General features: G+C 34.8%; 3 protein-coding genes across 3 annotated transcripts; 1 reads left to right on the top strand and 2 right to left on the bottom strand.

Moving 5' to 3' along the window:
- Window positions 1-2,603: 2,603 nt before the first annotated feature.
- LOC145613656 (heat shock 70 kDa protein 1-like) lies at window positions 2,604-5,611 on the top strand. Its single transcript, XM_081668744.1, has 2 exons — window positions 2,604-2,826; window positions 3,936-5,611. Exons 1-2 carry the CDS (start codon window positions 2,604-2,606, stop codon window positions 5,609-5,611), a joined length of 1,899 nt encoding a protein of 632 aa, XP_081524870.1.
- Window positions 5,612-7,463: 1,852 nt separating this feature from the next.
- LOC145613655 (heat shock 70 kDa protein 18-like) lies at window positions 7,464-10,260 on the bottom strand. The gene is made up of 2 exons (XM_081668743.1): window positions 10,050-10,260; window positions 7,464-9,175 (listed from the first exon to the last, which is right to left on the bottom strand). The coding sequence occupies exons 1-2, from the start codon at window positions 10,258-10,260 to the stop codon at window positions 7,464-7,466; spliced, it is 1,923 nt and encodes a 640-aa protein (XP_081524869.1).
- Window positions 10,261-15,789: 5,529 nt separating this feature from the next.
- On the bottom strand, window positions 15,790-21,899 carry LOC145613654 (heat shock cognate 70 kDa protein-like). Its single transcript, XM_081668741.1, has 4 exons — window positions 21,674-21,899; window positions 18,994-20,629; window positions 17,478-17,507; window positions 15,790-15,871 (listed from the first exon to the last, which is right to left on the bottom strand). The coding sequence occupies exons 1-4, from the start codon at window positions 21,897-21,899 to the stop codon at window positions 15,790-15,792; spliced, it is 1,974 nt and encodes a 657-aa protein (XP_081524867.1).
- Window positions 21,900-22,119: the final 220 nt, after the last annotated feature.

The following is a 22,119-nucleotide window of genomic DNA, read 5'->3' as shown; positions in this document are numbered from 1 at the left end:
TAGGGTTTGACGCAATTTAGTTTGATGATTTCACAAGTATGGGAATTGAAGTGAAACAATTATAGGGAGGTATAGATTTTTTTTATGAATGCTTAGTGTTGACTATAGTCTTTGATTGCAAGTAACCAATTAATCGTCAAATTCGTCAATTTGGTGTTTAGAGAGCCACAAGGGCGGGGATGAGAATCGATCCCATGATCTCCTAAAATCGGGAGGGAAGCTCTAACCACTTGAGCTATCCCTCACTCTCGTTAAATTCGTCAATAGTTGCAATTAAAACAATTTATACTCATATTAACCATCCAATTGAAGAAGATAGGATTTTTTTATTTTATTTTATTTTATTTAATATTTAAACAAGGATTTTATAAAAATAAAAAAAAGTTATTTTTAAGCTTTAGTTTCGGATAAATTCATAAAGATAAAAAAAGTTTTTTTTTTTTTTTTTTTTTTTTTTTGATTACGAGAAAAAAAGGATTGCATTAACAAAATATAGCTAAACGATACTTACAAAAAATTCCTAAAAAAATCTAAAATTCGAACACAAATTCAAATCACCTTAGAAATTGTTACATCGCATATTTGATCATCTATTTTCCTTAATAGAAATACAAAGTCGTATATGTGGCTGGGCACATCGTGTGGCAACAGTTACTTCATTAGTGTAATAGGGCTTACTTGGTCAGTGTTAAAGGGGTTACTTCGTCAGTGCTATAGGGTTACTCGATTAGTGTTGTAGGGGTTAGGGATTACTCAGTTAGTATTACAGGGGTTACTTAGTCAGTTTTATATTGGTTACTTTGATCTTTTGTAAATGGTCACACGGTATGGTTAGCCACACACAAGACAGGCTGATGGTAGTTATAACTTATAAGGGCCTGTTCACTTCAGCTTAATTTCAGTTCACTTCATCTCCAATCAGTTCAGTGCAGTTTAGTATAGTTCAGTTCTTAATATCATTCTCTTATAAAATATTCATTTCAGCTATATTCAGTTCAGCTCCAATCAATTCAGTTCAGCTCAACTCAGTAAATGTGAACTGACCCTGATACAATCGATCTATTCTTTCAATTTTTTTTTCAACTCAGTTTTCATTTTAGGTCGTTATTTTATTTTCAACTCACTTTGCCTATTGTTTAACTTAGGGTCTGTTCTCTTCAGCTTATTTTCAATTCAGTTCAATTCCTAATTTTCTTCTCTCATATAATATTCAGTTCAATTCAGCTTAGCTCTATAAATCAAAACAGGCCATCACTTTGCTTTATTTTATTTTTTATTAATGACATATTCATTTTACCCTCTTACTCTTTCAATTCAACCCACAATAATCACACATTTTCATGCTATCTCTTTTACTTTATTCACCTTTTTATACTCTCTCTTACTAAATTTTACACCCACTCACATGAAAAAATTATAGCAAGTGACTAGTAGACAATATGATATGATAAGGAGTATCGTGATATTGCCAATAAACTAGGATTAGAGATTTAGAGGGAGTACAACTAATTGACTACGTCCCAAAAAAAGACAGGTTTAAACAAGTGAAAAAAAAAAAAAAATCATATTTAGTTAAAAACTAGGTTAAGTCCCGTGCCATGTACGATGATAATTAAATTTTACAGTAAAATTGAATGGTGTTAATTCAACAATAATTTAATCAAAAACAATAATTGTAACAAAACAATACGGAGTAGTCTTTAGTTAAATATATTGATGGTCAAAGTTGTGTCTCGACAAATGTGCAAATCCAACTATAACTTATAAAAAAACGGAGGAGTATAATATAATAATATGATTTAGTTTTGTTGTTCTTATAAACTTTATGTATAATTTTCAAAGTAGGCTACCAAGATAATTTTTTCTAATTTTAATTAATATAAATTTTAAGTTGGAGGAAAAAAAATTGATAGTATTATAATAATCTTGGATATTGATATATTTCAATTCTTAATTTTAATTTATTTTAGTATATTTGTAACTAAAAGATTCTTATAATATAAAAACCTTCGTATATGTTAAAAAAATAATAAATTAAATTAATTGAGTATAATTGGATTAAATGTGTTGTCAAAATGGAAATAAGTAGTATGAGTAGATTATAAAATTGAAGTCATTCAAATTTGACAAAAAAAAAAAAAAAGGCGGAAAATTTTTTAATTACATTGTAACAAGTGTCACTTTAGATTCGCTTTTAGCATAGGATATAATTGATTCGAATCCGTCCCAAAATAAGGCCAAAAAACTCTCTTTAGCCATTAAACCCACCACATTTTACGAATTTGGACATAAAATTTGATAGTAAGGGCCAACCCAACCCAAAATTTTGATCACCTTACTCCATCTCATGAAAGCCACGAATTTTTCGATTGTAGTGCATCATACGAAGCACATTCATAAAAAAAAAAAAATAAATAAATAAAAAAAAAAAAAAAAAAAAAAAATTAAAAAAATTAAAATTGGAAAGAACAAAGGAGAGCATCCTGTAACACTGAAGCAGAAGTTCAGCTCACCTCATTTTTCTCACTCGTCTGCAATAATTAGTTGTTACTAATTCATCAAATTAATCTGCTTTCTTGGTAATTCATTCTATTACACCAAAAATGCCGGAATTTGTAGATAAAACTCCGTCGCCGGCGGTAGGAATCGATCTCGGGACGACGCATTCATGTGTTGCAGTTTGGCAAAATGGAAGAGTCGAGATTGTTCCGAATGATCAAGGTACTAATACGACGCCGGTTTGTGTTGCCTTCTCAGACTCTGAACGCCATTTTGCACAAGTTGCCAAGAATCAAGCTGATATTAATCCTTCCAATACTATTTTTGGTAATTTACTTCTTATCTTTAATACCCATTTAATCATTTGTACTAATTTTTTTGTTATTTCTTTACTCTTTATTTAGTGTCAATAGTGATTTTAGTTTTTTTATGAGTTATTTACTCTGCTATCTTGAATACCATTTTTTGTTTTTGATAATTTTGTTGAAATTTGGGTTTTGATTTAATAATTTTGATCTTTTATTTTTCAAAATTGTGGGATTTCTTGATAATTTATGTTTAGGTAGCTAAACAAATAATTATGGGTTTTAATTATTTTGCTACTATTATGAAATATTTTAGACGTCCTTCTTTAAAAAGTGACAAAAACAATTTTCTTGATGTATATATGTAAAGATTGTGTAATTAGGTGGAAATGCATTCCAAAATCATTAAGGAATTTAAGCTAAACAATTTTCTTTATGTTTGCAAAGATGAAATTAACATTTACTATCAATTACAGTACTATGATGAGTAGCAAATTCAGCTAAACAAGTCTTTTTACGCTATAGTGAGACAAGTTTATGGTTGTCATGAGTTAGCCCCTTAAAAGTTAAGTCAGGACATGTTGAGCTTGATGTTCTTGATAATCAAAGTTCGTCGCACTAGCTTTCATTTATTGGATTGGTTCGGTTTTGTTCTCGATCTCTTCTGTTGTTGACATATGGTCGTTTAAACAATAATGTTACAAAACTTATGCAATAGAATAGAAGTTAAATTGGTTAGTTTGTGAGTAATCTCTTAATTTTCTTATATGTTGTGATTGATATGAAGATTTTGTATACTATTGAAACCTTAATATGTGACAATGTATTACTTGAAGTTTTTTACTTGTATACTTTTGTTTAATTTGCTGTATGTTGTTGAAGCTCATTGATGTTCATATATGTCTTGATCTGGACCAGAGTTTATTTTGCTGCATTATTTACCTTTTTCTTTCCGCGATACAAGAATTGATTGAAACTACTACATAGAATGTAAAGTCCATAAGTATTTATTGAATAGAATTTTTAGGATGGATTCAAGGCTTTATTATCATCATCATATATTCATATATAATCCATTGTGTCTTCTTGTCATCCTTCTAGTTAATATTTTACATTGACAAACAATGGCAGATGTAAAGAGGCTTATAGGCAGGAGTATTGATGATGAAGTTCTACTTGATAACATGAAGCTTTTGCCATTTAAAATCATTGGTGAAGAAATAAAACCCAAGATTGTGGTGAAATACAAGGGTAAAGAGAGGTCATTTGCACCTGAAGAGATTTCTGCTATGGTCCTCTGTCAAATGGCAGAATTTGCCGAGGACTATCTTGGCACTATTGTGAGGGATGTTGTTGTTACTGTTCCGGCTTGCTTCAATAATATACAGCGTCAGGCAACTAAGGATGCTGGAACAATTGCTGGACTGAATGTGGTGAGCATTATCAACGAACCAACGGCTGCTGCCATTGCTTATGGCCTTGACAGCATGACTAATGAGAGAAAAAATGTGTTGGTATTTGATCTTGGCGGAGGTACTTTTGATGCCTCTCTGGTCATTGTTGAGAATGCAAGATTCGAAGTCAAATCAGTAAGTGGAAACACCCACCTGGGAGGAAGAGACTTTGACAACAGAATGGTTGAACATATTGCCACCGCGTATCAGATGAAGCATAAAAAGAACATTAGAGAGAACTCTAGGACTATTGAGAAGCTAAGAGCTGCTTGTGAAAGGGCAAAGATAGTTCTCTCTTCAGAAACGTCAACTACTATTGAGATTGATTGCTTTTTCGAAGGCAGGGGTGTTTATTCAACCCTCACTCGTGCTCAGTTTGAGATGTTGAATATGGATCTGTTTGTGGAGTGTATATACCACACTGCTAAATGTTTAAAGGATGCTAAAATGGATAGAAATGATATCAATGAGATTGTTCTAGTTGGTGGGTCAAGCAGGATTCCTATGGTTCAGCAGCTGTTACAAGCTTTTTTCTGTGGGAAGGAGCTTTGCAATAGCATTAATCCTGATGAGGCTGTTGCCTATGGTGCTGCCGCGCAGGCTGCAGCCCTGAGTGGTAGAGATCACACGAGTTTTTCGGTTGTTGATGTCACTCCATACTCTCTTGGCCTTAATTCTAATCATGATGCTACATACATGAGTGTCGTGATTCCGAGAAACACTCCAATCCCAACAAGGATGCTTAAAACACTTTCTGATATACCGTATGCACAGGACAACCCACACTTATTGGCATTTCAGGTGTTTGAAGGTGAAAGACCCAAAGTCAGAGACAATATTAGTTTAGGTGGTTTTACACTCCATGGTATTCCTCCTGCACCCAAAGGAGTTCCCAGACGAAACATCTGTTTTGAAATAGATGCTGATGGAATTTTGACATGTTCATTTTATGATTTGGAAATTGGATATATGAAGGAACTTTTAATTGAACATCACAGTGGCCACTGGCAATTGTCAAGGGAAGAAGTTGTTAAGATGATGAAGGATGCTGAAATTTTCAAGCGCGCGGATGAGTGGCGGAGACAAAGTGCTAAAGCCAGGATAGCTTTGGAGAAATACGTGAAGACTATGTCTGACATGCTCAAAGATCTTGGTAAGAAGATTGGTCGCAAGGACAATCGGAAAATGGTGGTTGCTGTTGAGCACACCAGGGAATATATAGTTTTTCATTGGAATTATCTACAGTCAAAAGCACAGAAGTTTGAGGAACAGATGAAAGAGTTTAAGAAAATCTGTGACCCTATTGTTGCAAGGATGCTAAAGAATAATGGTGCTAGGGCAAGTGGCGCCTAGTGATTCCGAAAGTTGGATTGTTGACATTGATGATTAAGCTTGTACTTACATCATTACACCAGTACTACTGTAGTACTCTGCTGAAAAATAAACTCATTTAAGATCATTTTTGTTCATTTAATTGGTTTTTTAATTTTTTTGTATTCTATTTAGATATTTTAGTGTCTGTACATCTATGTATATGTGGCTATCAAGCTTGAATTAAAGCCGATATGGAAAAAATTTAGTCTGGTTTTCTTTATGAGATACTGTATATCAGATTTTGCTGTTAGCCAAACTTTGTATTTCCGAATGGCTTGGATGGTTAAATCAGTGAGACATAATGTGGACTATCATTTAATGGAAAGGAGTAAACAACAGTAGTATATATTCTGGTGAAAGATTGTACAGAATATAAAGATAGAGGCTAAGTTGCAATAAGAAAGCTGTTTATAAATGTATCACTCTTTAAATTACTCTGTAGACAAGCCTCCTAGCGTTGTGTGGTAAGGCGATTATTGTTAACCAATTGAGGTCCTCTCTGAGTCTCTGTATGTAACTTCCACGGCAACAAGAAAGCTCAGTTTTATTTGTTAACATGGTGTCAATATTGTATATATTTAAGATCACATCGTACCACTTCTATATTTACAACTTCATCACATGTCCATTCAATACACTTGAAGACTAGATCAGATTAATTCGTCATCTGCAGAGCCTAAACATTGTAGTACAAAGCAGAGAAAAGCAGCAGCAAGTGTTATAATGTTGAATAATGCTAGAAAATTGCTTAATTTGATATATATATTGAGGCAAAAAAATTTAAAGAGCACAACAGAGGTTTACAATCAACAAGTGACTGAAAACGAAATTGTTTCCAACAGAAATTCACAAGACTGATTATAGATGAATTGTAGTCGTACTGCATCAGGAATAACAAAAATCGACATGTGGCTTACCAAGTCCAACATCTGTAACACAAATGAACAATTTTTGAAATGCAGCTACGAAAACCAGGTGAATTGTGGAATAGGCACACAAAAGCTAGAAATAACAAATTTCAATCTCCTAGACATCTTTTTTTGGTTCAGCAGTCAGCTCCCATCTGCTGCATCTCAGCAATGAAAGGGTCACAATTCTCACAGACGCTTTCAACCTCCTTCAGGTTTTTTTTTCTTTTTTCAAACTTATTACAGGCCTTATAATGACGGCAAATCCAATTCTCACAGCATAGTTCTCCCTAGATATCCAAAGCAGATAACTTTAGAATACATCGAAGACAACAATCTTAACAGTACAGAAACATATAATATGGTGTGTGGCACTCTTTTATCTTTGTTTTAAGTTTGGGTATTTGCAAAAGTAGAATATTAAAGAATGTTTAACGAATTCCCATTGACACGATCAGGCACACAAGTAATCTGTTATCAGCAGTTCGCGTAGAGAATTCCAACAATTCAAGGTTCAAAGTTGCTGTGGAGCTGCTTCAACTTATGCATTTACTAAGTATTTGTCAGCCTCATTATAATTGAAAGTATCAAGTAAAATAGCTTCCTCCTATATGAGCTTCTGATGTCTCTTTGCAAATTTGTTTCTCTGCCTTTTCACTGTCAAGGTCCAAAATACAAGTAGCATAGTTCAACAAAGCTTGCTAAATGGAGTCGGATTTCTACATAAAAGGATCTAAAAGAGGCTTATAACAGTACTAAAATCAGAAGTATTAAAAAGTAGTCAGGTTCCCATTATCAAAACCCCTTACAAATAAAAGCATCAACATAGACTGTTGACAAAGTAATTCAAACTATTTGTCTATTAACACGACAAACTAATTTTAGACAAAGATAAGATATTCACAACTCACACCAAAGCTCTGTCAATCGAGCTCCACAACTTCAATCTTGGCTCGAGAATAACTAGCTTCACCAACATCTTTCAGCTGTTGACGCAGCTTTGCAATGATATGAGCACAACTGCCCTCAAGTTCTTTGATTTTTTCCTCAAACATAGAAGCTTCGGCATGGATGGTATTCCATTTTATCCATTGTGCAGTCTGATCAATGGCATCCCCAAGCTTCCTCTTGTCTTTTGCACCGATCTTCTCTCCACTACCTCTTAAGGCATCCTCCATCTCATGTATATAATTCTCCAAAGTGTTCTTGGCATTCGCGGCCTTCTTTTGCTCCTTATCCTTAGCAATGTACGTTTTGGCCTCATTCGACATCCTGTCAATTTCCACCTTTGATAACCTCCCTTTGTGATTTGTTATAGTGATTTGGTTCTTCTTACCAGACTTTTCTTCTGTTGATGTCACAGTCAAGATACCATTGGCATCAATGCTGAAACAATCAATAACCCTGATTTTTCCTTTTGGTGCCGGAGGGATGCCAGTAAGAAGAAAGTCACCCAAGAAGTTGTTCTGCTCAGCAATAGGACTTTCGCCTTCATACACACTAGTCCTCATCCTAGTTTGGCGGTCAGAGACAGTGACCGAGTTCTTCTTTACCTTGGTAGGGATCGGTGTGTTCCTTGGAATCACAACTCTGAAAGCACCACTACTTAGCCCAACACCGAGAGATAAAGGAGTGACATCAACAAGCGAAAATTGCTCATCTTGTCGTACATCACTCAAGATTGCAGCATAAATGGCTGCTCCATAAGCAACAGCCTCATCCGGGTTCAGGCTTTTGGATACCTCCTTTCCATTAAAATAGTCCTGCAACATTTGCTGAATTTTCGGGATCCTTGTCGAACCACCCACAAAAACAACATCATCAACATCACTCTTTCCCACTTTGGCATCCTTCAAACACTTCTCAACAACATCCATACAATCCCTGAACAAATCCATATTCATCTTCTCAAATCGAGCACGAGTTATGGTAGATGAAAAATCTATTCCATCAAACAGACAATCAATCTCGATATTAGTCTCAGTAGTCCACGAAAGTTGTCTCTTAGCCTTTTCACAAGCTGCTCTCAGCCTCCCAAGAGCTCTAGGATTGGCACTAATGTCTTTATTGTGCTCTCTTTTAAATTCCGCAACAAAATGACTCACCATTCTACTGTCAAAATCAACTCCACCAAGGTGGGTGTTACCACCTACAGCAATCACTTCCACAACGTTTCTCTTAATAGTGACAAAAGAAACGTCGATAGTCCCTCCTCCAAGATCAAACACCAACACATTCTTAGGGGTGACTTCATTGCTCTTAAACTTGTCAAAATTATAGGCAATCGCAGCTGCTGTTGGCTCGTTGATTATTCGTATGATATTCAGTCCAGCAATGAGTCCTGCATCTTTAGTTGCCTGACGTTGTGCATCACTGAAATAGGCCGGAACAGTAACAACAGCATTTTTAACTTCTGAGTCAAGATAGGCCTCTGCAGGTTCTTTCATCTTCGCGAGCACCATTGAGGATATCTCTTCAGGAGCAAGTTTCTTCTCTTCACCCTGATGGGTGACCATGATCATGGGCTTCTTTCCATCGCTACCATCAGGACAAGCAATTACTTTAAAAGGCCAGAGCTTCATGTCCTTTTGAAGCTTTTCGTCGTTAAATCTTCTACCTATGAGCCTTTTGGCGTCTGTACATACTCATTAACAAGAAATTAGGAACTTATGACACTGTAATCGTACACAAAGTCATTTTCAACCTCAAGTTAAGATTTAAGAGACATACATCAACTCATTTTTACCCACTAAGGAAAACAAGTTATTTGCACCTAATAACATAGTGTATTAAATATATTACTTTATTAGTGTTTACAATAACATATTCATCTTATAGGTTTAATTTAATGTAACTGCATATTGTACAGTTTAGGCTTAATGTTAAGCAAATTTAGAGATTACCACTATAATTTGGAGCCAAAACTCTGATCTATATAGGTGCAAAATAATGTGTCTTTATTTTCAGGAAATCTAACCATCAAATCAAACTCACACAAATACCACATTTATACAGAAAATCTAAATTAACAAACCAAATCTTGAACATAAAAACTATGGCCTTGTTTAGTTGGAATTAGAAAGTAGCAATTCCCATGAAATCTCAGTTTCTATGAAATTATAATTCTTAGGAATTCCCAAAAATTGTTTGGTTGGATGTAAGAATTTCTACTTTTCATGGGAAGTTCCAATTACCTAGGCAGTACTAGATAAGTGAATTCCTCCCTTTTGTGGGAAGTAGGACTTCCTAGGAAGTTCAAATTCCTACATTATTGGCAACTAAACAAGTATGCATATATTCATTTCCTAGGAAATTAAAATTCTCGTGAATTTGTTTGTCAACCAAACAAGTCCCTATAATTCTTTGATCAACGGTGAAATTCAATTGAAATCCTAACACAAAACATATACTACAACATTAAACTTTCAACATTTCAAGCAACTATTTAATCACATGCTAAAAATTGGGAGCACATCATCAACCAAAAAAAAAAAAAGTTAATAACAAACCATAAATAGTGTTTGAAGGGTTCTTTCCCGCTTGGTTCCTTGCCGCCTCGCCGACAAGGCGGATGTTAGGGGTGAAGGCCACCCAAGACGGCGTCGTACGGCTTCCCAAGTCATTAGTAATGATCTCTACACGGTTTTGTTGTGCCTGCCACACTCCTACACATGAGTATGTTGTCCCTAAATCGATGCCTATAACCGGCCATTTCGCCATTTTCCAAACAAAATGCTTTGAGACAAAATGGATTCAAAAAACAAGTTTGAAATATATAGCAAAGTTCTTAATCAAAAATTAATTTCTGAATACAATTAGTCCCAATACTTCAATTAGGGTTTAATAAGTGGGAAAAGTACTGAGAAGTTAGGATCGATTTAAAAGGGGGGAAAGGGGAAAACGTGGGAAAACAGGGGATTTTTTTTTTTTTTTTTTTTTTTTTTTTTTTTGAAAAAAAAAGAAAGGAAAAAAAAAGGAACTTTAAGTGGTTATGTGACTTTTTTTTTTGGCCGAAAAAAAAAACAACACAAAAAATGGTCAAAGGACCCTCGTTAGTCGTTATAACCCAAACATAATATACCTTTTTATGCCTTTTTTGAGGGGTTTTCTACATAGTAACCCTGTTAGAAAAGAATCTTAAGCTTAGAAATTCCTATGATATTGTGTTTTCTACGTATAATAAGGATCTTAAGCTTCGCAAGTATGGAAGGTGAGAAATTGCATAGTAGACTAAAAATTTCCAACCCACAAGTCAAATTTGAGGAGAACGAGTAACGAGCACTTGACATGATAATTGGTGAATGAAGAACACTACAATGGAACTATAAAACAATTAGAAAAGGAAGGGGGTTATAGCAAGGGAAAGTAGGACTTATGGCCTATTCTCATTGACTAAAATGAGCTGAACTGAATTGAACTGAACTTATTAGAACTGAAGTGAACTGAAAATAATCGTATGAGAACAGCCCCTTAAATAAGAGGAAGAAGGTTAGGAAAATTCGGAGGGAAAAATTGCCACCAAAACTAACAGCCAAGTAAAATGCTGGAAGATTGTAAAAACAAAACGCCGTTAAAGATAAACTAACGGCAAGGCTACCGTAGAGTTACTAATTGTACCATGGGGTTACAATGTGGAACTTCTTAGAAGAGTGGGCACAGCTTAGAAAACCCAATACCATAAGGTTACTTTGTAGAAAAACCTTTTTTTTTTATTCTTTTTTTTATAAAAGGACATTTCAAACAAAAAGTTCTACCTAAGAGGACCTTCCTCACAAATTTTCTAATATAACATTTTCCATTAAGCAGAGTTGTAGAAATTATACCCCCTCCGTGTTTTTTTTTTTAAGTGTTGCACTTACCAAATCTGGTCGTGTTTTAATAAGTGTAAGTAGTGTAACACTTCCTATTTTGACAAAAAGCTATATTAAAATATAATATCTCTCTTTCATGGTCATACCCCAACCCACTACTACTTTTTTTATGATATCTTTTCCCTCACATTCATTAATTTTCAACAGAGCTGTCAAAAACCGACCCGAACTGGTGACTCCGAACTGTTTCGAACTGTTCCGAAAAGGAACCGAACCGTTAACAACCCGTTATGTTATAACCGTAAACTGACCCGACCCGATTTTATAAAACCTGAAAGTGAACCGATCCAAATGTTTGAAAACTGTTAAGAAACCATACCCGTTTTTCAAGCGAACCGATGCAACCCGAAACCGAGAACAACCCGAACCGAGTACTGCCGAACCCGATAGTAACCCGACCTAGTGTAAACCGAAACTGTTAAAACCCGACAAAAACCTGATTAACCCAAACCGTTTATAACCCATAACCAGTTATGACCGAACCGTTTACAACCTCTAACTGATTGCGACCGAACCGTTTACAACCTGTAACCGGTTATGACCGAACTGTTTACAACCTGTGACCGATTATGACTGATCAATTTATAACCCATAAGTCCATAACCTATTATGACCAAATCGTTAACCCTATATAAATTCCTTTTATGAGTAATGGCTTATTGGATAATATATATTGTATTAAAAAAAATCTGAAAATTATAGCTAACTTTAGATTATATTTATTATAATAAAAAATAAAAAATAAATTAAAAAAAAAAACACTCAAATCATGATACTTTGGTAAACAGACGACAACATGACTATTTCATAATTTATTAACTTGGTAAGAGTAAAAAGTTAATTGAGAGACTAACTAAAGTAAATTGAGAGACTAAGTAAAGTGTAACTAAAGTATCTTGAGGTGAAACAAAACTAGTAACATATTAATAAAATCACCTATGAAAAATTAATTTTGTCAATGTATGGTAAGTTGGTAACTGAATAATCTAATGCCTAATGGCTGATGAAGGCTAAATCACAAATGAATGGCTCTCATTAGCTTCAGTTTAAAGAGTTCTAAGACTTTCATTGTAGATAAATAAAGCAATTCTTTGTCATTTTTGGTGACTGATCAAAAACACAAGGTCCCCAAGTATCAGTTTTTCTCAAAACAAGAGTGTATCAACCATAGAATTTATACGAAGTCCTGCGACAATAGTAACCTGTTTATTAGGTAGTAGTAAGATCCACAAATCAGTAAACAAAAACACCAACCACTTAGCAAATTTACTTTAGAAAACTAAGCAGAAATTATATAAAACAAAAATCATCCACAATGCAGTCGAGCAGCAGCAGCAACCACACTCAATCACTAGAGGAACATCCACAAGGCAGTGGAGTAGCAGCAACCAAAAATAGCAGCAGAAACAGATGCATCAGGAACCTCAACCAAAAAATCAGCTGCACATCAAGATCAACAGATGTATAAGTACGTGCCTTGCTCAATTGCAACTCTAACTCTTCCCTAGGAAGAAGTAATTTAAAGAGTAAAAAACACGGTGTAAAACAAAGCAAACATCTCTTCCTCTAAAATTAAAGACGGAGTAACTAAAATAAAATGTGAATAAGAAATCATAACTATAACTAACATAAGAAATCATAAATATTCCATGGCAAAAAAATAGAGCAAAAGCCAAAAAAAAAAAAAGAAAAGAAAAAAAGAAACAAGAGCATAACCAGCAAGTTAGTGGCACCAAGTGGAAGAGGCAACAAAATACTAATTTGATGCTGCACTTTCAGTTTCAGTTGACACTTCTTTACCAATTTCAAGAACATCTTCATCAATATCGGTATCATAACCAAGAAACCAATTTTGAGTGGTTACCAACATCTCTACATTTTTGGGAAGAAGAGCACTCCTATACTTCGTCAAAACACGACCTCCCATGCTAAATGAAGATTCAGAAGCAACAGATGTTATAGGAATGGCCAAAACATCTCTAGCAACACGAGATAATGTAGGATACAACTCAACTTGTCCTTTCCAAAACTGGAGAATATCAAAATTTTCTCCCTTTGCTACTTTTTTTCGAGGTAGGGCCAAATAAGCATCAAGATCAACAGTTAGGCTCCCCATTGAATCATCATCATCATCGATAGCACCACACTTCTAAAATAATGACAAAAAATATTTTAATCAATTAATACAAGATAAGACATGCAAAATCATTAATAAACTAATTCAAACAAATATTCACCTTATATGCGGCTGACAATGCAAGAAACCTACCGCCATCATCATCACCATTATTAAATTCATTAAATGGTGTACTGGATTTTTCCCTTGAACTAGAAGTAGGTTGTTGAGCAGAATAGAAAGAGTACAGTTCAATAAGAGAATCCATTACCCTTTTTACCTTTGCGTCAACAGCCTCTCCAACGTATAACAAGTTGTATAATTGCCTCACACGTTGAATCTTATAACGAGGGTCAAGAACAGCAGCAATTGAAAGAATTAAAGAATAATCCTCCCAATAATTCTCAAACTTCTCCAACATCATTGATGCCATAGGCGCAAGCTTAGGGTCTTTATGAGCTTCGGTGATATAATACTCAATAAGAAGCACATTCTCAAAATACAAATTAGAAGTAGGATATTGAGAACCAGAAAACAAAGTGGTAATGTTATAAAATGGCAAGAGAAAGTCGCAAACATTTTGAATAGTCTCCCACTCATCATCTGTGAGTTTATAATCAACCCCCAAAAACCTACTGATATATCTTTTGATTGCAAGCTTAGCTTGTAAAGCTTTTTGAAGCATCAAGTATGTGGCATTCCAACGAGTGACAACATCAAGGCGCAATTTACCATTAAACACACACTCAACCTCAGAAACAGCTAGCTCAAATTGAGTGAGCCTAGAATCAGAGCCATCAATATATTTCACCACTTCACACAACTTATCAACACTTTCATCAACAAACTCTAAACCTTTTCTGACAATTAGATTCAAGACATGAGCACAACAGCGAACATGGAAAAATTTGCCTCCACAAGGAAGAGGAGAACAATTCATGACATCTTTCCTAAGAAAGCCAACCATCACATCCATAGAACGGGCATTATCAACGGTCATACTGAAAACTTTATTTTGAAGGTTCCATTCTTTGATCAAATTAAAAACAAATCTTTCCACCTCTAAACCAAAATGGGGAGGTTGACAATACCTGAAATTCAGTATTTGAGACTTGAGACCCCAATCATTATCCACATAATGAGCCGTCAAAGTAAGGTAGCCGCGATTAGTACAGGCAGTCCACAAATCACAAGTAAAACTAACCTTGCTACTAATTTTACCCAAAGTATCATACAACAAAGCTTTGAATTGGTCATGCTCAACAATACAATACTTAAGAACAGTGTTCCTACAAACATGTTTTACATTCTTATTCAAGTAAGAAATTGCTTCCCTGAAATATTTATGCTCAACCATTCGCAAAGGATATGAATGACAAATAACAGCTTTAGACCACTTACTCAACCAAATTTTTTGATCAAAAGAAGATTGATCAGCAGAATCTATTTCCTCTTTAGGTGCATGAGGACATATCTTAAAATGATGTCTACATGTTGAAGTACCCATGCCAGATTCTGCTTTGATAAGTGCTCCACAATAGTTACACGTAGCATAAGTGGTAGTTGGTTTTTGACCTGGTTTAGGTATTTTACCATCAAGAATTTCACTCATAACAAAATGTTTCCAAATATCTGCTCTTCGTCCACCTTTAGACACTTGGCCTCTACCTTTAGCAACTTGTAAACTTGGGGGAGTGACAGTAGCGCATTGGTTCTCTACTGTTTGATTTTGAGACTCCACTGTTTCAAAATATGAGTCTCTTTCATCATCAAATTCATTTTGACCATCCATCACTTTAAAACCAGAAAAAGGACATAAAATTAGTTATTTAATCGTCAAAATTTCATTTCTCCAAAGTATTTCAGGTGTTATAAAATTTACATTGAAGATTAAATTTCCACAAAAAAAAAAAATAATAATAAAAAATAAAAATAAATAAATAGTACGTAGTATACAACAAAGATGAAGAGGTTCCACAAAATGGCTTCATGTTTCCAGCCACTCATTATATCTTAATTATTTCAATTCATTGAAAACTTTGTATCATCACTTTTATCAGTTTATCACATCATTTTTAATTTCTCCTTGGACATACTTTACATACCCACAACCCACCTTTGTATTACTTCTAGATGATGCAACATATTATTTTTCTACCTATTCTCTTTCTAGCTATAAAAATCAAATGCTCTCTGTTTCACATCACCCAACATCCCAGCGAACACCCTCCCCCTCTCAACCTACCACTCTCTTGTACACAACTACACACGCTGCCACCCCTCTGTTTTGAGAGCATACCGCACCACTTCTCCGGCAATGGGCTCCTTATTCACAATGACTAACCTATTTTGAGCAACCCAAATTTATCACTTAAAGCTATAAACATGTAATTAATTTATCACTTAAAGCTGTCACAAATTAAAACCTAAGAATTCATGTATACATCTAATACAATATGCACACCACCTGTTCGACATTATGTCTCAAAGACCCAAAATTTACTTTCACTACCAAATTTTGTGGGAATTACATAAAATTGCATTATATTCAAGAATTCACTTCTGGGTTTTTATAGATTCAAGCAAAATTTAGCAACACAAAGAATAGACAAGAAAAAGGGTTTTCAAAGTTCAATTATTACCTGCGTATTGGTGGGTAGCGGAGGCGCGTTCCTTGTGAGTTCTTGCTGATCGCCTGATTGGGTGGTGAATTGGTGATGAACCGTGCTATTAAAGTTATAATTGAAGGAGAGTTGAAGAGGATAACTTTATTATAGAATTTGAATGAAAAAAAAATTGAAGCAGAGTTGAAGTTTGTCGATTTTGATTAGGGTTTTTTTTTTTATTAGGTTTATTTTTTTTAGGGGATTTTTTTTACTACGTATTAGGTTTCATTATTGGGAAGATGAATAAGGCCATTGGATTAAGGATGAGTTTAATCAGCGGTTGTGAGGGTGTTTTGATGAGGGGGTAATCCGTGTTTTTATCGAGTGGCCAATGAGAATTAATAAATTATAACTCAATTTAATACTATTAAAGAGATTATAACAAACAAACTAACTAACTAACTATTACTAGCTTACTGTTATTAGTAACTTACTAACTTGCTAGTTAAAACAAAATATAAATTCAAGTCTATAACTAATAAAATTAAAGTATAAATTATAATTATTACTATAAATATATAACGTGTTTATAACCTGACCAATTACAAGTTTACAACTCAATTCGTTCTAATTCATTACTCGATCAATGTTGTCTTTAAACCTTTATTCAATTTTGACATGTTTAGTACCCGTACATTTCAATATTTTATGACCCGATAAATCCATTATCTATATGGCCAGACTTGATTATGACTTGAGTCAATTGACTCATTTCAACTCATTATTCAATTAACCCAACTTATTTTTAACTCATATTAATTAACCGAGCATATTTATGACTGAAACCAAATTTCAACTTGTTCTAATTTTCGTTACCTATTCAACCTAACTTGTTTAACTCATAACTCGATTTTAATTTGATCTGATTTGAATTCGTGTATGAGTCGTAACCTAAGTCATTTGATTTGAATTCGTGTATGAGTATAAATGTATGAGTCATAACTTGTTATATGTACTATATGACCTAATAAACCCAATTCTTTATAACCTGCTCAATCATATCCTAACTCACTTGATTTGTTTAACTCACTATTCAATCAACCCAGCTTGTTTTGTGATCCTTATTAATTGTGACTTTGTGAGTTAGGATTTTACCCAATTCTTCATAACCTGCTCAATTATATCCTAACTCACTTGATTTGTTTAACTCACTATTCAATCAACCCAACTTGTTTTATGACCCTTATTAATTAATTGTGACTTTGTGAGTTAGGATTTAACCCAATTTGTTTTGAACCAAAACTCGTTTTAAATCGACTGAGTTCAACCGGAACCGATTATAACCCGACCCGATTAGGACCCGATCTGTTTTGACTCGAAAACCGTTCTAAATTGGAAAACCCCGTTTTCAAACTGACCAAGTTAAACCCGAACCGATTATAACCCGAACCGATTACAACCCGACCCGATTAGGACCCGATCTGTTTTGACCCGAAACCCGCTTAAAACTGAAAAAATCCATTTTCAAACTGTTGAATTCAACCCGAACCAATTATGACCCGAACCGATTACAGACCGATCTGATTAGAACCGAACCCGAATAGAAACCGTAGTTAAAAAAACCCAAACCGAACTGACCCGATTTTATTTAAAATCGAACTGAACCGACCCGTTAATTACTTAAACCCGTTATAAACCGACCCGTTACAAACCGAAATCTGATAAACCGAACCGAAAACCGAACCGAAAAACCGATTGACACCTCTAATTTTCAATAAACTATTAACCCCACTATCTTTCTTTTATAATTTTTTAATACTCCAACTACCCCACTTATCTCTTTTTTTATTTAAGTCAATTAAATTGCCTAAATTATGTGCCGGTCAAACTGTAACACTTAAAAAAGCACAAAGGGAGTAATGTAACATATTATATTTAAAAATTTAATCATCAAGGATCAAATAAATATACTATATAGAAAATGTAAAATATGCAATTAAGTATGAATAATGAAAATTTTAAGTTATTTTATCTAAAAGGGGATTTTTCATGGTCGTACTATGTGGCTACTGGCTAGGTTACTAGAGTTAGTAGGTCAGGGGTACTCGAATTACCTTCAAGTAACCTTTGACAAAGTAACCCCTCAAGTAACCCCGAACTAACCCTCGATTTATTTTACTGAATGAACCCCTCAATTAACCCCTAATCGAGTAACTCGAAAAAAATTATTATCCTAACCGAGTAACTTGAAAAAAATTATTATCCTAACCGAGTAACTCGAAAAAATTACTACCGTAACCGAGTAACTCGAAAAAATTACTACCCTAACCAAGTAAGTGAGTAACTCGAGTAAAAGAATTACTACTACAGTCTTTACTAAATTACCCAAAAGTCTACCAAAATAACCGGAAAAAAAAAAAAAAAGAAAAAAAAAAAGAAAAAGGAGAATAGAGAGAGATTAGAGAAAGAGGGGAGACCATCCTGTATAAACTGCAGCTGAAGTAGTGAATTGGCAGAAGTGTTCATTCAACACACTTGAAGACTAAATCAGATTAATTCCTCATCTGCAGAACCTAAACATTGTAGTACAAAGCAGAGAAAAGCAGCAGCAAGCATTATAATGTTATATATTGCTAGAAAATTGCTCAAATTGATTTGTACTAGTACATCAGAGATAGATCATATGCAACACCAGTAAATCATACCAAACATTAAGCTAAAAAAATCGTGTAAATCATAGAAGAGGCCAGGAAAATAAGCAAAAGCCGTAGTTAATTAACCAACTTCGATGACCTGTACATTAATTCATATCAGGATGAATGGCAGGACCTGCAGTCAGCGACCTTCCAGTTCAGTCATTTGCATTTGTGCAACAAGAGGATTGCAAATGCCTTCAAGCTCTTTCAATTTCTCTTCAAACAAACAAGCCTCGACAAGATGGCAATTCCAGTCCAGCCATTGCATCGTCTTCTCAATAGCATCTTCTATCATTTTCTTGGCTTGCTCATGAACTTTATTCTCACTATCTTGCACCAAATCCAATATGTTATCAGCATAATTCTCTAAGGCAAATCTTGCTTTGGCCGCCTTCTTGTTTTCCATGTCGTCAGCTAAGTAATTCCTAGCATCCTTAGCCATCCTATCCAGCTCCACCTTTGACAACTTCCCACTATGGTTAGTAATGGTAATTCTGTCCTGTTTTCCGGTGTTCATTTCTGTTGCTGATACAGTCAGAATACCATTGGCATCAACTTCAAAGGTGGCAGTCACCATTATATCGCCTTTTGGAGCAGGAGGAAGCCCTGAAAGAGTAAACCCGCCTAAGAAGTTGTTTTCCTTCCCAATAGGCCTCTCCCCTTCATACACATCAAAATCCAAGCTAGTCATATTGTTCCGGGGAGTTGTAAGTCCATGGCGTACCTTTTTTGTAGGAATGGTTGTGTTTCTTGGAATTACGACACATAGACCACCACCATAAAGTTCAATGCCTAGAGATAAGGGGGTGACATCTATCAGCACACAGTCATTATTTATACGTGCTTTACTCAAGATCGCAGCTTGTATGGCTGCACCATAGGCAACAGCCTCATCAGGGTTAATATTTTTGCACAACTCTTTTCCATTGAAGAAATCTTTCAACAGCTGTTGTACCTTCGGAATCCTAGTTGATCCACCAACAAGGATAATATCATGAACGTCTCTCTTTTCAATCTTGGCATCCGTCAAACATTTGTCTACACAATCCATGCAATTTGTAAACAAATCAATGTTCAACTTTTCAAATTTGGCACGGGAGATGGTCGATTTGAAATCAGTATACTCATAAAGGCAGTCAATGTCTATAGTAGCCTCAGAGGATAATGAGAGGATCCTTTTTGCCCTTTCACATGCAGCTCTTAACTTCCCAAGAGCCCTAGGGTTGTTACTCATGTCCTTTTTATGCTTCCTCTTAAACTCGGCCACAAAGTGGTTAACCATTTTATTATCGAAATCCCCTCCTCCAAGGTGGGTGTTCCCACTTATTGCTTTCACTTCAAATACACCGTTCTCAATCCTTACCAAAGATACATCAAAAGTCCCTCCACCAAGATCAAAAACCAACACGTTCTTTGCAATCTCTTTGTTGTCACCAACCATCTTGTCAAGGCCATAGGCAATGGCTGCAGCTGTAGGCTCATTTATAATACGCGATACATTAAGTCCAGCAATGGTGCCAGCATCTTTAGTTGCCTGACGTTGCAAATCATTGAAGTACGCAGGAACAGTAACAACGGCATTTTTCACTTCCAAACCAAGATAGGCCTCTGCAATCTCTTTCATCTTCATAAGAATCATTGAAGATATCTCCTCAGCAGAAAATTGCTTCTCTGCACCCTTGTAGGCGACCACAAACATCGGCTTATTGTCTTTAGAGGGAATAACCTTAAAAGGCCAGAGTTTTATGTCACTTTGCACTGTTTCATCAGTAAATCTTCTTCCAACAAGCCTCTTTGCTTCTGTAATATATAGGAAAATTAGAGAATGTAACTAGAAAGTGAATGGAAAATGTAAATATAAAAGAAGAAAATGAAGTATATGACCATGCAATTTTTTTTTAAAAAAAATGCCCTTAATAAATAGCTACAAACTAATGCACATTGTTGCAACATGATGCAATTTTCTCAAAATATTATCTGTTCCTTAGCAATTTAGCACCCAATATTAAACTTTTGAAAGGTTATTGAGAGATGAATAAACATATAAGTCTGAAATAATTCACTTCCTTAATTCCTCAAGACACTTCCACAGTTCACTTACAAACTATTAAGACTAGGCATTGTCCATTAGTGCTGACAATCCCTGACCCGACCCGACCCGAACCCGATCCGAAGTTACTAAGAGAAACCAAACCTAAACAACCCGAATTCGACCCGATTTGACAAAAATTTCATATATCGTAATAATATTAAGTTTTAAACTATTTTTGATAGTTTTTAAGCACAACCCAAAATTGACCCAAAATCTGACCTGAACCTGACCTGATGACCCGAATTGCCACCCTATTGTCCATACACCTTCCTCGGTCAGATTTTAAATAAAGCTAAAAGCAGAGAAAGATTATGCACTTACTAAAGTGAAATTGACATAGATTCTTCAGTCTTAAACATTCTTCATACTTTTTGGATTAATCTTTCATTAAAAAAAACTGATTAGAACCAATGATTACATAAATGAAAATTGACTTTGAGAGTACAAGCTTCATCTTAGATTTAATTATTCTCAAAAGAACACCTATGTAGTAACATTATGTCCCCTCAAAATAAAAATAAAAAATGTAGTAACATTATGTTCCATTAAATAAAATTCTATTAAATCAACTACACAGTCTATTATCTTGTTCACTACAACACAAAATTAACTAATTAACCTAGCAAAAATTCTATTATTGTGGAAAAAAAATTCTCAACCAACTACAACCAAATTTAATGAGTATGATTAGTGTAAAACTGTAAACTCTCAATCAGCAGTAAATTAAAAAATATATATAAAAAAAAAAGTACCAAAGATGGTATTGGTAGGGTTAGTGGTAGCCTGGTTGACGGAAGCGTCGCCAATAAGGCGTTGAGTTTGAGTAAAAGCGACACAAGAAGGCGTCGTTCTGTTTCCTTGTTCATTGATAATGATTTCAACACGATTAGTCTGCCAAACTCCAACACAAGAGTAAGTGGTTCCGAGATCGATTCCTATTGCTGGCCAACCGCCATCGCCTTCGCCTTTGCATCCCATCTTCAGTGTTTGATTTACTATTTGAGTTCTAAGTTTAGCGTCGGAAATTTGAAAAAAAAAACGTCGGGGATTCTAGTAGTAGGAATTGGACGAGGTAAATTTGGAGAAAGAATTTGTTTTGACTCTGTACTGAATCTTAAAATCTCTTAATATCAGGCTTTTTATTTTTTTAATTTCTTTTATTTTGAGGGGACTCTTTATATTAGGCGAAATACTCCCA

The sequence above is a fragment of the Chenopodium album genome, chromosome 25 (genome assembly GCF_948465745.1).
Source record: "Chenopodium album chromosome 25, dcCheAlbu1.1, whole genome shotgun sequence".
NCBI classification, from domain to species: domain Eukaryota; kingdom Viridiplantae; phylum Streptophyta; class Magnoliopsida; order Caryophyllales; family Amaranthaceae; genus Chenopodium; species Chenopodium album.
Note: the sequence above shows the minus strand (reverse complement) of the source record. Positions and strands in the feature narration are given on the sequence as shown.